At 41.1% G+C, this 17,289-nt stretch overlaps 1 protein-coding gene across 1 annotated transcript; it reads left to right on the top strand.

The window, feature by feature from the left end:
• Positions 1-2,700: 2,700 nt before the first annotated feature.
• LOC116503860 (hepatic lectin-like) lies at positions 2,701-16,994 on the top strand. The gene is made up of 6 exons (XM_032210541.1): positions 2,701-2,890; positions 4,796-4,903; positions 8,670-8,750; positions 11,996-12,147; positions 15,171-15,283; positions 16,448-16,994. Exons 1-6 carry the CDS (start codon positions 2,848-2,850, stop codon positions 16,587-16,589), a joined length of 639 nt encoding a protein of 212 aa, XP_032066432.1. The 5' UTR covers positions 2,701-2,847; the 3' UTR covers positions 16,590-16,994.
• Positions 16,995-17,289: the final 295 nt, after the last annotated feature.

The following is a 17,289-nucleotide window of genomic DNA, read 5'->3' as shown; positions in this document are numbered from 1 at the left end:
GTTTAGGGTTAGGTTTAGGGTTAGGTTACAGAGCGCTTCTGTTGGCGCGCTGTTGTCGGCGCGCTTCAGTGCTCATTCGTCGGCACGGTTTTGTCACCGTGGTTTTGTCACCGCGGTTTAGTCAGGCGCGCTTTTGTCGTTCGCGCATTTGTGGTGGAACCAAGCATTTCTGCTGACGTATCACCAGTCAATCTAAATTTCCTCAGTCTGGGTCTACTGAGGATAATTGAGCTCTTCCACTGAATGCTTGTAATATTTTAATTTTAATATAATCCCTACTTTCCCATTAATTATTGCAAGCATCTTATAATTGAGGGGAAAAAATAAAATCTGAGCAAAACAACATTGCCAATAAAAGCAACAATAAGTATTACAGTTTTTCCTTTTATTTGCTGCCAAGATTAGGAAATGGCGTAATATTTACAAGATGCCTAAACCAACAAGCACTATGGATCCTGACTCAGTTCACCTTCAAGCAGTGATCTTTGCCAACTGCCAGAGGTCTGAAAAACAGAGGAAGCTCCTCCTCCAGCTGTTCCAAATAATATAGTAAGTGTGCTCTACCTTCCTGGGTTATAAGCATTCCTGATGAGCTAATTATTACAATGAAGCAAGCAATCCGTTGGGAGGAAATAGAACATAGAACAGCAGAGTTGGAAGGGACCTTGGAGGTCATCTAGTCCAATCCCCTGCTCAAGCAGGAGACCCTATACAATTTCAGCCAATTGGCTCTCCAGTCTCTTTTTTTAAAGCCTCCAGTGTTGGAGCACACACAACTTCTGAAGGGAACCCATTCCAATGGTTGATTGTTCTCACTGTTAGGCAATTTCTCCTTAGTTCCAGGTTGCTTTTCCCTTTGGTTTTCTCTGAGCCTGCCCAACATCTTCAATCATGCTGGGAGAAGCAGTTGGTCTCTTCCATTTTGGGAAGATGGGGAGGGGAGCGAAGTCTGGAGGTAATTTTTTTTTGTAATGTGGTCAGTCCTCTGGAACAGCCTCCCACAGGAGGTTCAGTTGGCTCCAATGCTACCCATTTAAAAAGCTGAAGATGCAGGTTTTCTGAAGGATGTTTGGGTTTGTCATCAAACCTAGCATCATTATTTGGAACCTATATAGCAGGGGTGGATTCCTGCCAGTTCTAACCTCTTCTATAGAAGAGGTTCCACAAATCTACAATGCCCTTTAGAACCGGTTCCAGCTCCCTCCCCCCCGCCCGTCCGCACATCATCAAGATGAAGAGCGAGAGGAAGAATTCTGGGCGTTGAAGTCCACAAGTCTTAAAGCTGTCAAGTCTGAACACCCCTGGGATTTTTTTTCCTAAAAGGTTAGGAGTGCAAGGGTCTTGTAACGTGACAGTTTTAAGACTTGCATGCTTCAAATGCCAGAGTTTCTGAGCCCACATTTTGGTTGCTAAGCAAGAGTGTTGTTAAGTGAGTTTCACCACATTTTACAAAATGGCCATGCCCACCCAGTCACATGGCTGGCAAGCCACTCCCACCCAGTCACATGGCTGGCAAGCCACTCCCACAAAGCAGGCCACACCCACAGAAGAGATTCTAAAAATTGAAACCCACCACTGCTATATAGAGTGTATCTTTTATGATTTGTGATACATCTATCATCTTTTTTTGTGCTTGGGCTTTGCTTAGTCCAGTGGTAGTCAATCTGGTCCCTACCGCCCACTCGTGGGTGTTCCAGCTTTCATGGTGGGCGGTAGGGGTTTTGTCCGATACTGAAGCACTTTCCTTTTTTTTAATTTAATTGACTTTGTAAAAAAAATTCACAGCATTATTTAAAAACATTTTCATTAGGTTTTCATAAAATCATCATTACTGTGGAACCGGTGGGTGGTTAGAAAATTTTACTACTAACAGAGATACAAAAATGGGCGGTAGGGGTCACCGACAAAAGGGTGAATGACAAAACCGCGCCCGACCAAACCGCGGTGACAAAACCTCGTGTTCTAAAGTGCTCCGACGAATGAGCACTGAATCGCGCCGACAATAGCGCGGCAACAGAAGTGCGCTGTAAAACTAAACCTAACCCTAAAAGTAACGATAAACCTAACCCTAAACCTAACCCTAAACCTAACCCTAAACCTAACCCTAAACTTAACTCTAAACCTAACCCTAACCTTAACTTAAATCGCCCTTCTGCCGACACGCTGTTGTAAGTCGCCCTTCTGTCGATGCGCTGTTGTCGACGCGCTGTTGTCGGCGCATTGATGACGTCGCAGTTTTAGCAACGCGGTTTAGTCGGGGCGGTTTTGTCGTTCGCCCTTTTGTCAGGTCATGGGCGGTAGGTATAAAAAGGTTGACTACCCCTTGCTTAGTCCAACATGGGCAAAGAGGTGATTCTTCGAATATCAGATACCCAAGTCTTTTAGAGTTAGGGCCATATTTGTCACACAACAACTTGAAAAGATTCCATCCTCCTCAATTGCTACCTAAGCTACTAGTTTCCATAGCTGAGACACATGAAAGTCTCCCCACCCTCGAATTAAAATATTAAGGGGAAAAAATAAAGCAGGACAATTTTCAATACTGCTCACTTAGAAATCAACTGATTCATGCAAGGAGGTGAAAGTATTGATTTCTGGCCAAGAACTTTTTGAACAGGGAAAAATCATTAACAAATTTCCCAATTTCAATGAGGTTGGAGGAGGTGACCACATTAAAAAAAAGAGAGAGGGGAAAAAAAGAAAATTGAGGCCAGAGGGCACCAGAGCTGGTGTGTAAACTGTTCTGCCACTAGCAGTTGGTGCCTGGCCTCTCGGTAAAATTGACAAGGTGAACTGCGGCGTCCTTATTTTACAAAATCAAACTCTGCAAAGAAGGATCTCAACCAAATGGAGGATGAAATATGTCACGATGATCTTCGCACCAATAAAAGTAAATATTTCTTTTTCCTTCTTGGCAATCAGTAATCAGCAGCTGAAGTGTCAGATTTCCTCCAACATTGAGATTTCAAATTTACATTTTAAATTTATAATCATAGAGTTGGTGTACTTAAGTAGTGATTAGTGTGTGTCATATTTTCTGGAGGCAGACTTCTATTTGAAAAGATGCTAGAGGACAATCCTCTATTACAGTTTTTCTTTCATTTTCTTTCACAATGGATAAACCGCCAAAATTAAAGATTCAGAAAATAAAGTTGTGTTAGAATGTTTCTGATTATGCATGTTGAGCTCTATTGCAGCTTGGGAGCACAGCTGTTTTAAGCTACTGCTGCCCTGATTTGGTTGCTCTGAAGACATATTTTCATTGGTGGGTTGTTTTCTTGATCTATTGAGTACGTTAGTGGCCATTCCTTATTTCCGACGGTATATGTGATGGTATATGTGGATTTCAGCTAGAATTGCTGGATTTCCACCAAATCCAAGAGTCCCTCCCCTACACAGATACTTTTGAATATGTGCATATGCCTTCAAGTCCTCTTTGACCACCTAGATTACCGTACTCCCTGTAATTTTCGGGGAAATTTTTCAAAAGTGGTTTGCCCTTGCCATCTTCCTGAGAGAGAGTGACTGGCCCAAAGTCATCTAGTTGCAGTGGTGGGATTCAAATAATTTAACAACTGGTTCTCTGTCCAAATGATTTCTCCCAACAACCAGTTCAGGAAACTGCTGAGAAAGTTAACAACCGGTTCTCCCAAAGTGGTGCGAACTGGCTGAATCCCACCACTGCCTAGTTGTCTTGGTGCTTAAGGTGGGAGCAGAACTCACAGCCTCCTCTTTTCTAGGCTGGTGCCTTAACTACCAGGCCAAACTGGGTCTCCTCACAATTGTTTGGTCACCATATAATACCATTTACAAATAATGGCAAGTCTCACCTCACCGATCAATAAAGATCGAGGGAATAATGTGCAACCACAGTTGGTATTTGTTTGTTTGTTTGCTTATTTGCTTGTTTATTGGATTTATATGCCGCCCTTCTCCCAAAGGACTCAGGGCGGTGTACAACATTAAAAAAGCACCTATTACAAAAGTTTTTAAAAAATTAGAGTATCCAAAAAACAAACCCAATTAAGATTAACAATAACATTTAAAAAAAATTGATTACAATTAACAATAATCAATCATTTGTTTTATTTTGTTTTATTTTGTTCAGGCCAAGCCGGCTTGCTGGAAAAGCCAACTTTTTAGGGTGCGTCGGAAGCACCAGCGGTCAGGGATTATATGAAGCTCCAGGGGCAGCTCATTCCAGAGGGAAGGCGCTCCCACAGAGAAGGCTTCCCCCCTGGAGGTCGCTAGCCGACACTGTCTGGCCGACGGCACCCTGAGGAGGCCAACTCTGTGGGATCGCATTGGACAGTGGGAGGCAGTAGGTGGTCTCTCAGGTATCCTGGGCCTAAGCCATGGAGTGCTTTAAAGGTGATAATTAGTATCTTGAATTACATCCGGAAGACAACCAGCAACCAGTGCAGGCCGCCTAAAAGGGGCGCAGCATGCGAGCACCTAGGTACCCCCATGATAACCCACACAGCCGCATTCTGTACCAGTTGACGCCTCCGGGTGCTCTTCAAGGGCAGCCCCATGTAGAGAGTGTTACAGTAGTCCAGGCAAGAAAGGTATTTCCAGAAAATGAACTGTAACATTTGATGATGTCATGCAAGCTCAGCCAACAACATTGCATCATTGGCTCAGTACATAGTACAAGCATTCAACAAGAACAAAAATCCATATGTTATTTCACTGACAACAAATAACTTTCTGGATTCCTAATGGCATAATGGCAATCAAACAAAACTCCTGCTACTTTTTTGACCGTTCTCTCTCTTTCTTATTTTTTTTAAAGAAAGGAATTACCTTCACTACATCCAGAGACCTGACTTCCATATCTATGTTCTGCTGGCAGTCTCTTTTCTCCTAACAGTTATTTTCTACATTGCATTTCTTTCCAAAGGTATGTGTTTCATAATTTTGTTCTTTGTTGAGTAATCCTTGGCTTGGTCTCCTTCAGTTGGGTAGAGAAGTGTATGTTGTTATTCATTACAGAGTAATCTTAAACTTCACTGAAGCATTCCCAAGGCAAAGACCCCATGAAGCCTTGTACAACATAGCTATCATTTGCTGATCCTTCTGCAGATCATCATTTCTGAGCTGATATGGCAGAAAGCCAAAAGGGTTGAGGATCCAAGGGATCCTACTGGATTCATGTTCCATTTGGGGGCTTTCTGAGATGATAACCCTTGAAGTGAGACAGTTCCTTTGAGAAAATAGATGAGAACACTTGAGTCCTGGCAAACCTGCTATAGCCTGCACAAAAACAGCTTTCTAAGAGAGGCTCCACCCCAAAAGATGTGAGGCTATCTAGTTTCTAGACAACCAAGAGACGTACAGTTTGAGACTGGAAAACAAGCAAATTGGAGAAAGGTTGATATACAGACTAGACAAGACACAGAGTTTTGAGGAGGAACTTTTTCCAGCAATTTAGCTAGAGATTGTATTCTGCCACTATCCTTCCTTCCTATTAACATCTTGACTGGGTAAATTGCAGTTAATTTGTAAGCAGACTGAAAACACTTGAGCAGGCATGTCTAACCCATGGGCCATGGGCCCTGTTACCCTGGACAGCTAGAAATGTGGCCCCACAAAATCATAAACTTTTATTTCTTAACATCCGTTTGAACCTTGCCCAACTACGATGAATCAGAGCTGCCTATCTCAGATAACTTCAACATGAGTTTCCCTTTTCCTACATTTATGTTTACTGAGTTATTCATCCATCCGTTGATAAACAGGTACCTGAGATAACACCAACTTCTTTCCCAAACAAAGATTAGCCTTGTGTCAAAACTCTTTATCAATGTATATTCTTTCTGAGAGAGATTTTCATACGGTAGGTAGACTCATGCTGCCAAATATCTGTGAGTGCCTTCTTTGAAATGACTTTTCTGTCATTTTGCAGAAGTCTGTTTGCTTAATAAGGGATTTATGACCATAACTCCTCTTATTTTAATAGCATTTCCCAGCTCTATATTCCACTGATAATGGTTTCTTTAGATACCAAAGTCAGAATTAGGACCTGCAGTGAAAAGATCTCTTCTATCCCACCGGCTGATGTTTCATTCACTCAGAATTATTTATTATTTATCAATAAATTTTGTATAGCTGCCAGTTCACAAATGTGACTCTAAGTTGTAAAGCAATAGAAGAATAAAATACAAAAAGGATAAAAATGGTAAAATCCAGATTAAAAATTAAATATAAATAAAGTAATAAAATAGAAACAAATATTCAAACCCTAGGCAAAGGGAGAATAGGCATGGGCAATGGAGCCCTCTGAGCATTTATCCAGTTCCCTGGGAACCCCAGCTCCCATTACCTAACTAGATCTTGAAGCACTTCTTGAATATCAAAATGGAATGGCCCAATCTAATTTAGAGAGAAGAATATTCCAGAAGGTGGATGCCATAGAAGAGAAAGCATGTTTCCTGCTGGGACCCACCCACCAAATGTAGGTCCTTAGTTGATGGTATTCGCAACATGTTGTTTGACAAATCAAATGGGCAGGTTGATGTAATTGGGGAAAGGCAGTTCCCCAAATAGCCTGATCCCGTGCCATGAAGAGCTTTAAAAGTGAAAAACAGCATCTTGAATTGGACAATAGTGATAGGCAGAAGTAAGCGTGGTAGGAACTAAGGAATTCTTCCCTCCTTTAAATGAAGAAGATTGGAAATCTAAAGCCATCACTCTGCTAAACAAATAATTCCCTCACCACTATCAAACTATTGACTAAGGCTGCATTACTATTACTATTAGTCTTCTCATCATTCCTATCACCCATCTCCTCCCACTTATGACTGCATGACTGTAACTTTGTTGCTTGTATCCTTACGATTTATATTGATATTGATTGTTTCCTGATTGTTTATTTGTACCCTATGGCTATCATTAAGTGTTGTACCTTATGATTCTTGATGAATGCATCTTGTCTTTTTATGTACACTGAGCGCATATGCACCAAAGACAAATTCCTTGTGTGTCCAATCACACTTGGCCAATAAAAAATTCTATTCTATTCTATTCTATTCTATTCTATTCTATTCAATGTCTATTTTGACCCTTTGGTCAGAGACAGTTCACTAGACCCATAGGATCCAGCTGCTGCTTTTAATTCCTGAAATACCTTTCTTCATCCAGACCTTGATGGTGTTAGTTGTTTAGTTTACTTTAATAATTAGTACATGGACAATATCAAATTGCAGAGTTCCAAGCACAAATTATTACTAAAATCTGATAAAAACAGAATAAAATAAAATTTAAAATGAGATTTGAATTGGAATAAAATACAATTTAAAATGAGATTTGAATAAAATACAATAATTTAATATATGGATAAATAAAATATGGTAAAATTATATTTCAGTGTCACCCCTAAAATCTACCCCAATCAGTCCCACATATGCCGATCTCAACCGAACCATTTTGCTCAAGTAATGTGCTGTATTAAATGTTGTTTCTGGCCGCACATGAGGTAAATTGTTTTGCTATGGAGTTCCCAATGGATCATTCGTTTAGTATATAGACCAAGGTACCTGTTTCTCACCCTCTTATACAGGCAACAATCAAATAGGATGTGAGCCAGGTCTTCTATCTCTGCCACTCCTCAAATGCAGAGACATCCTTCTCCATTGAGAAGTGGAAGTAAGTTCCTGTCTCCCAAAAATGCCCACCTGGGAATTGAGATTGGCATCAACTATGTTCCCAGGAAAGCAGAAAAAAAGGGATGACAATTGTTGCTCAAGAAGCTCTGCAAGTTGCCAGAACCAGAAATAGTCTTGTTTTTGAGCCTGGGCAGTCATTTGCCCTGGAGTGAAATTGTCTTGTCACTCATCTCTGAGGTTAATTTCCCTCTGTGGATGTTTTAAGAGTCTGGGCACAGTTGGCTTATGTGTGATGCCTCAATTTCTAGGATCAATTATTTGTTGATGGAATCATCTTTCACTCCTCCAGTTGAAATGGTTATGTCATTGATTTGAACAATGGGCCCGTTATCCAGCCAGTTCCTAGCCTCACCAAAGGGCACTGCTATTACTAGGAGATCCACTGCTTTGGCTGGAATGAGTTGTCAATTGGCTATGGCCAGGCTGCTCCTCATCGTGGAATGCTTCCAATAAATAGCCTGTGCATCTACCCTCTGTAGGCAGAACTCTGCACCATGGTCTTGTAGGGCAGCATCCTCAATTCCTATAACAATTGCAAACTGTAGGAAATGTGGGGGCTCATAAATCCTACAGACCATCTTCTTGGTCTTGAACAAGTCAGTATGGACTGGGTCCATTCATCATGCTAAGACATACACAGGAGCCCTGGTGGTGTAGTGGTTAGAATGCAGTATTAACTCTGCCCACAGCCAGGAATTCAATCCTGATGGGACTCAAGGTTGACTCAGCCTTCCAACCTACTGAGGTCAGTAAAATGAGGACCCAGATTGTTGGGGGCAATATGCTGACTCTTTAAACTGCTTAGAGAGGGCTATAAAGCACTGTGAAGCAGTATATAAGTCTAAGTGCTATTGCTATCATCGTTTAGAAATTCCCAGAGCTGGGATCTTGCACAGCTTTAAACCATAACAAGCTAGACACACAAACCCATCATTTTTAAAGTGTGAAAAATTACTGAGTCTAAAATGCTGACCTTCCTTCCCTTCATTGTATTTTTTTCAGCCACAACTCTTTCATCAGAAATGAACAAAATAAGTAAAAGTATGCGTTCTTCACTAGCAGTGGATGACCTTGATGACAAATGTAAGTCTTGATTATAAACCCTGGCTAGTTATCTTCCTAGAGTTCCCGGTATAAAATGACAGCATTATTTCACTAAGTTTTCTGGTCTCTAAATAATCACAGCTTTATGATTCCTTTCTATTGTTTTCTGTATTTACTACCTCTGCTTTCTTATTGGCACTATTTCATGAAAGGAAAAAAGAGAATATACTGGTGGATACCGGAAGGGCCATGGCTAACTCAGAGAACTAGGTGGAAGGGGTCTTCTTACCTTTACATTTTTCTTGTTTATAAGAAATTGTAGAAAGTTGGGCAGCAGACTGGCACTTCATCTGCATTGGTCTTTTTCTCATCCCTACTTAATAGGAAAGGAATGGAGTTAGAACTCTAACTTTAAAAAAAGATAATACATATTCTTCCTCATTGCAAGGACTATCTCAAGGACTGCAATTGGGACAGAGATGATAAAGTGATGTCTCCAAAGGGGGAAAATGTATCAAGGGAGAGATTTAGTTTTCTAGGTATGTTAACATTTTGATACTTATCACACCACCTTTTTTGTTTGAAACCCACTGGAAAAGTCACACCTCATTTTCCAGTTACAGGTAGTCCTTGAGTTACTACCATTCATTTAGTGACTGGTTGAAGTTACTATGGCACTGAAAAAATGTGACTTATGACTGTGCATGCACATCAAAAACCCAGAAGAGGAACGGGTGATGCCACGCATCCCTGGTAACATGGCTTCATGTGCCACTTTGGCTACGTGTGCCATAGATTCGCCATTATGGCCCTAGTGGCTCTTCTCTAATGGTCATAAGACAGTAAGACCTTAAGAACAAAAGCTCTGTTAGAACAGGTCAAGGCCTATTTTGGTTCAGCACTATGCTTCTCCCAATGGCTAAACCAATTAACCCAACAGGGGTAGGAGTAGAAGGTGGTAATGTACCTCTCTCCCATCATGATTCTCCTGCAATTGGTATTTTGGCGGCATGCTGATTGCAATGGAGTGGTAATAAAGAATTGTAAAAAGAATTTTAAAGTGCCCAAGAATCGCCCAGTTAAGATGAGTGGGCACCAGGGGTGGGTTTCTGCCAGTTCTAACCTCTTCTATAGAAGAGGTTCCACAAATCTACAGTGCCATTTAGAACTGGTTCCAGCTCCCTCCCCTCACCTGTCTGCCCATCATCAAGATGAAAAGCGAGAGGAGGAATTCTGGGAGTTGAAGTCCACAACTCTTAAAGCTGTCAAGTTTGAACACCCCTGGGGTTTTTTTCTAAAGGGTCAGGGGTGCAAGGGTCTTGTAACTTGACAGCTTTAAGACTTGCATGCTTCAAATGCCAGAATTTCTGAGCCAACATTTTGGTTGCTAAGCAAGAGCGTTGTTAAGTGAGTTTCACCACATTTTACAAGTTGGCCATGCCCACCCAGTCACATAGCTGGCAAGCCACTCCCACCTGGTCACATGGCAGGCAAGCCACTCCCATCCAGTCAGCAAGCCACTCCCACAAAGCAGGCCAACCTACAGAAGAGGTTCTAAAAATTTTTTGAAACCCACCATTGGTGGGCACAGAAATTAAATAAATAAATAACCCACAGCATTTTCAAGACAGGAAACTTGAATAGGCATGTTTTCTATGAGTCTGTTGTTCTTTTATTTCTTTTTCTTCTTTCTTTTAACAAGCCACTCATTCACAGTCCACCCAGCACAGATCAGTAAATAGAGAATGAACAACAACCTTGACTTTGATTCTTATGAGCCAAATGACACACCTTGATTATTATGATTTTCAGGAAAAGGCACCTTAGACCTTGTGCTGTTTTCTGCCAAAATCCTGACCCACAAAGTTAAACTCTGTCCCTCAAGATGCTATTTGTTAAAACATCAGAGAGAGAGTAGATTTTTCCATAGATAATGACTTTTCATAGGTAAGTGATGCACTGTGCAAGATTTGAGACAGAGGTGTGATTTTGTATTTTTTCCCCTTAGAAAAGAAATTAATCAGATTAAGTATGCTTAAATGTATATGTAATAAAAATGGTTTTGGCCATCAGCCACAGAGACTGGGGAGTCAGAAGCAACTTATCTTCCACATCTATTCCATACCTATATAAGATTGGACCATTGTTGATAGTAATTAAAAATAAAAGAATCATTCCCAAAATGACATGAGATTTTGTGGCTTACTTGCAAAGAGATTTTCTCACGTACTATAAAAACATTTTATGACATTAATCAATGCTTTCTTTCAATGCAGTGCCAGTCAGCCACCTAGTGGATTAAACAAACTTGACTTGTTTCTGATTAGTCAGCAGTTTGAGATTCAACTTGTGACAGGATGGGAATTTATTTTGCCATGACTCTCAGAAACTGGCAGCCTAATTAAAAACCTAGCAAGTCAGATGTCTCCAGGTCTTTCATTGCTTGGCAAGATCCGAAGCGTGCACATCCAAACATGTACAAGCTGTATTTCCTTAATTCCCCTTCCCTTTCATTTTATATATATTCTATCCTTCTGCCCCAAAAGTTTCAGATTGGTTCTGGCATTAAGTGCTTGGTTGGTTGGATCTGCCCAAGGAAAACTTAGAATTCTGACTCAAAAATGGAGATGGAAATTGCAATTGACCAAAAGTCATAAGGATTGCACATAGGGGCATGTATAAGTGCACCAGCATGCTTAATGTCCCTGTCCTAATGTCCCATTTATTTGTACCCATTTCCTGTGTTCTTATTCATGTTTATTCTTATTCCTGTTACCTGGTACATGAGTGACAAACTAAATAAAATAAATAAATAAATAAACAAATCAGGATTCCAGTTTGAATTAACCGTGGCACGACTTAACCACGAACGTCAAAAGCGCGCCGAAAAAACCCCGGGGCTAAAACCGCGATGTCAAAAGCGCGCCGACAACAGCGCGCCGACAACAGCGCGCCGACAGAAGCGCGCCGACAGAAGCGCGATTTAAGTTAAGGTAAGGTTTAGGGTTAGGTTTAGGGTTAGGTTTAGGATTAGGATTAGGTTTAGGGTTAGGTTTAGGGTTAGGTTTAGACTTAGGTTTAAGGTTATTTTTAGGGTTATGTTACAGCGCACTTCTGTCGGCGCGCTGTTGTCGGCGCGCTTCAGCGCTCATTCGTCTCCGCGGTTTTGACGGCGCGGTTTTGTCACCGCGCTTTAGTCGCACGCGCTTTTGTCGTACGCGCATTTGTGGTGGAACCGAATTAACACATTCTCTCTCTCTCTCTCTCTTTTTTTACTTAACCAGTGTTCCCTTGTGGTCCTAACTATCCACAGTGGGAGTACTTTAATGGGAAATGTTATTACTTCTCTCTGGACACGGTTCCCTGGGGAATGGCCCATGATCGATGCAGGAACAGTCGTGCCCAACTGGTTGTCATCAACGATATGGCTGAACAGGTAATAAGAGGGGACTGTGGTTGCTTCCTTGGAGAGCAGACGGGTCTCATAACTATGAGATATGGAGAGTATGGAGGTTAAGAAGCTTCTCCGCCATGTCTACATGCAAGATGGATTTGGACTAGGAAGACACAAGCATAAATCCCCACCCAGCCATGAATCTTAGGAAGTTATCTTGATTCAAACGTATCCCCTCAGCCTAACCTATCTTCCTGCAAGAATAAAATGAAAGGGGAGAGAGAAAGCAAAAGAACCATAGCGACCATCTTGAGTTTCTAAGAGAAAGAGTGGCAAGCAAATTTTATGGCAAATAAGTGGAATAAATAAGACAAAATTAGTGGAAGTCAGGCTATCTAGGTGAGACATATGGCTCAAAGGATCTATGGATGGATGAGTGGGTACCTAAAAGCTTACAAAAGCCACGGCACAAAAATCACATCCATATTTTTATAAAGGCTAAAGGTTGCATGGATGGGCAAACGTTTTGCTCCAAGGGAACACATGACATTTGGCAAAGATGGAATCGGTAATGTGCAGCAGTTGTGCATATGGTCAAAACTGCCCTCTATAGAGATTCTCGGTCATCCAGGTCATGGTTGTCCCAAAAGTGCTTCCCAAAAGGCAACTGGACTTTCTTTGTTTTTTTTCCTGGAAGACGTTTCACCTCTCATCCAAAAAGCTGAAGAACTTAATAACAGATGAGCAGAATAATAGAGTTGGAAGGAATCTCAGAGGTCTTCTAGATCACCCCCCATCCTGCTCAAGCAGAAGACCCCATGCCATTTCAGACAAATGGTTGTCCAGTCTATTCTTAAAGGACTGCAGTGTTGGTGCACCCACAACTTCTGGAGGCAAGTCATTCCACAGATTAATTGTTCTCCTTATTTCTCTAAGGAGATATTTCTCCTTAGTTCTAGGTTGCTTCTCACCTTGATTAGTTTCCATCTGTTGCTTCCCGTTCTGCCCTCAGGTGCTTTGAAGAATAAATTAACCCTCTCTTCTTTGTGGCAGCCCCTTAAAATATTGGAAAACTGCTATCATCATACTATATCTTGCTATCAACTGAAGAAGCTTCTTGGATGAGAACAGAAATGTCTTTAAGGAAAAAAGCAAAGACAATCCAGTTGCCTTTTGGAAAACATGTTTAGGTCAGAACTATCGTTTCCCTTTTCTCCTATCTTAAATTAAAATCCTAAATCTTTTTCTCAATCACACATTTTGAAAAACAGCATTTTCGCACTCCCGGAGGCTTGAGGAAAGCCTCCAGAGCCTGGGTAGAGCAAAAAGCCCCCTCCCCCTGTGGTGCAGGAAACTGACTAGGCCATGCCATCCTAGGCCATGCCAACCCAGCAACCAGGCAGAGAACCCCTTGCTAAAAATTTTGAAGTCCACCCTTGCAATGGATCTGCATGTGTCCTTTCCCCTCATTTGCATGGAACCATCCTTTCCCCCACCCCAGGGCCGGTCCTCAAAGCCAGAAATATTGGGGAACTCGGTCTTGATTGGGTTTAGAAACCGCAAAAGCTCTCCATATGTGCAATTGCCTTTGTTTGCTTTTGAGCTTCCAGATGACTTCATTTTAGGAAACTGATCCAGCCCAAAATGGACCATTACAATCTAACTATCTTCTATTCAAAGTTCTGTACTTTACCCATACTAGGCTAAGCTAAAGTCACCTGTGCATCTCATGAAGATAACTGCAGCTTTTAAATAAAATGGGTGAGTCAGAAAAGGTGCTACCAAATTCCTGATTATTTGCCAACATGTAACACACAGCTCTCCTCCTATGTCAGCAAAATTTCTAGTTAATTTTAGCACAAATGTTCGTTGCTACCAATCACTGCTGGACCTGTGCTCTTAGGAGGTATTCACCTCATTGGAATATTATTAGATTACTAGGCACCAGAGAGATTTACATGTAGCCTTCATTTAGTGCAGGGGTCGGCAACCTTAAACACTCAAAGAGCCACAAAAGTCCTAACTAGAAGCCCCCCCCCCATTCAATTCTGGAGCCGACTGGAAGTCCAGTTCCCCCACCATAGAGTCTTCTCCTAGCACGGCATCCTTTTTCCTCTATCTGTCTTAATCGAATGCCCTACCAATTGTGGAGCCGATCAGTGACAGGGAGCCACAGCAGAAGAATGAAGGAAACACATGCGGCTCCAGAGCCACGGGTTGCTGACCCTGATTTAGTAACTGCCTCATTTAGCAACCATTGACATTTACAGCAGCAGTGATTAAAAAGTAATTATATGACCTATCCCCACATTTATGACTGTTGCAGGTCTGTAAAGGGAAGTTGAAGTAAGATCATAAGCATGGTCAAGGTTTCACTTAGCAACTGTTTTGCTTAATGACTGAGTTATTGAATCCATTTGTGATTGCTAAACAAGGACTACTTGAACTCTATGTTCCATCCTTTTAATTGAAGATTTCAATTCTGGCTGCCTTTGCTTTATCCGTTCTCATCAAAGCCACAGCTTATACAGCATCCAAGGTAGTCAGACAATGTTTAAGCAAGAGTAGAGAATTTCTGAACATCCAGCAGTTGCTGAACTCTATGATTCCCATCACCTTTCACTATTGACAACCTTCCTCGAACTATTGAGAGTTGTAGTTCAACCATGCTAATCAAGGCATGGTTTTCCTAGCCCTATCTGTTGTATGAAGTGCTACATCCTCTCCCAGGATGCAGCATTTTATTTTCCTATTTTGCACCAATCACCTTGTAGCCTCTGAATATATATACTCTTTGGTAGAAGTCTTTGAAAATTTTTGTTGTTCAGGCTGTTCCTCTCACCCTTTTCTTCTTCTCAGGTTTTGTGTATGTTGTATATTTGTGCAAAATGTGGATTCCCTCAAAGATTGTTGATACTTAACTCATTTCCATGGACAGTGCATTTTGGTTACAAACAAATCCAGATTTGGGTAGCCCAATAACAACATTATGGTCCAAGACACAGATTCCACATTACCCCAATCTTCATACCTTTGCTCTACTTCTCTGTCCTGTTCTCTTGCAGAATTTCCTTCAGGCACGAGCCAGGAATGCTCGTCATTGGATAGGACTTACAGATATTGATGTAGAGGGAGAATGGAAATGGGTGGATGGTAGCAGTTACAGAAATGGCTTCAGGTAAGCACTGAACATTAAATTTCGTTTGCCTATCTCCAGCTCCCAAGCGTCAATCTGAATGTTTTCCCAGGTATAATCTCTCAAAAGCTTCTTTTAAAAACAGAAACAAACTTTTTCAAAGTCAAAAGCCACACATTAGTCTAATGGGCTGCCCTCCCCAAGAGTGAATTCAGTCACATCATCTCACTCTGACAATATGACACCATAATAATTATTAGAGAAATAAATCTTAGAGGCAGATGTCTTGAGAAAATCCTCTTGTTACACCAAAATGCAGGAAGAAGAAAGCCAGAATCTAATATTTTGGCGTATATAGAGATCCGTATTTGAAAGCAGAGTTATTTGCTAGAGTTCTTATGTTTTCACTTCAACCTTTATCCTAACAAATGTTATTAATCTAAACTCAGAATTATTCCTTGGCTGTTCTCCAGTCCTAAATGTTATTAGGGAGAGCAGATAAGGTAGGAAAAAGACCCCTGCATTTTTTTTATTTGATTTGATTTACATTTTGTTCGAAGAAGTTGTTGCTAAGATGATTAATTCGTATATTTAATAACTCTCCCTGTCTTTCAAATTAACATTTACAGTTTAGTGTTACACCATCAAAGTGGATCCTGGGCACTGCGCTGCACTGGAGAAACAGACAATGGAGTGGCCAGCATGAGGGAAGGAAGGGAGAAAGCAGCCTTCTCCTTCCCTCGTGCCAGCTGCTCTGTTGCCTGTTTCCCCACTGCAGCACAACACAGCACCCAGGATCCCCTTTGATAGTGGGGGTGGGTAATCTAATAACCAGTTCACCTGAACTGGTGCAAATTGGCTGAATCCCACCACTGCCCAAAGGCTTCTGTCAAAAGCTTTTACAAAGGGACGGAGGCCTGAAGCAGCACAAGAGCACTCTCACAAAGCCTTCCATCCCTTTGCAAAAGCTTTTGGTGCAAAGAACAGAAGCCTTTGGCCACAGAATCTCATGCTCCTTCAGACTCACCAAAGCTGTCCGGCACTCCAAAAATGTCATTTGATCACACTAGATTTCTTTTCAAAGCAAAGAAAGAAAGAAATTTCCCGGTACTTTATAGAATAAAAATTTTGTTACTGCTCGAGCTTTTATAGACTTTAGTGGACTATTGTTTAAAACACATGTTTTTTTTTTCTCTCCAATCTCAGGTACTGGAAGCGAGGGGAGCCTAATAATGATCGCGCAAATGAGCACTGTGCACATCTCTGGGGCAACGGAGAATGGAACGATGTTTTCTGCACATTTTTATGCTACTATATCTGTGAAAAACCCATGCGAAGAATCTTCTAAAAATTCTCATGGCACAGAAGAACCGAGGGCGTAATTGCAGATGTTACCAGAGGTGTTCTTATATTTCACTTTAAAAGACATTCCTGTTATAAATCCCAAATGATTTTTATTTTTACTATTAATGCCCAATTGCCAGCGTTTAGTTATTCTGTAATTCTGCAGCTGAACCCATGAATTTGTTAGTCTGGCTTTTAATATATTTTGAGGCCTCGTGGGACATGTACATTCAAACTTTCCACAGTTCATCGTCATATTTTAAGCAACATAACGGATCCAGAGGTCTACCAATGCAAAATCTCATCTCTTTTACTTAGCATTCTAATGGTGTTCTCTTCATTTGGTTTGCCTTTTTAATGTAAAGAGAGAAAGCATGCAAAATAACACCATCCTTTTTCCCTTTGGAAAGACTGTGTTCTCATAGTATCTGTGTAAAATGTTTCCTTAAAAAAAATGTTGACATTTACTAAGAGCATAAGGACACAAACGTACGCCTTGATCATAAAATCAATCCATAGCTGGGAAAAAGGGTGAGAGCCATCAATTAATTCAGAGACAACCATGGAAGAAAAACACTGTCCTACATCAGAAACATCTTAGGGATAACCAACAGGCTATTACAATCACACAACATCACTGTAGCATACAAACCAAACAAAACTCTCAAAACATCTTAGGTAAATCAAAAGATCTAGTAGGGAAA

This window comes from Thamnophis elegans, chromosome 2 (assembly GCF_009769535.1).
Source record: "Thamnophis elegans isolate rThaEle1 chromosome 2, rThaEle1.pri, whole genome shotgun sequence".
Lineage (NCBI taxonomy): Eukaryota > Metazoa > Chordata > Lepidosauria > Squamata > Colubridae > Thamnophis > Thamnophis elegans.
The sequence above is the reverse complement of the archived record's forward strand: the minus strand, read 5'-3'. Positions and strand labels throughout refer to the sequence as shown.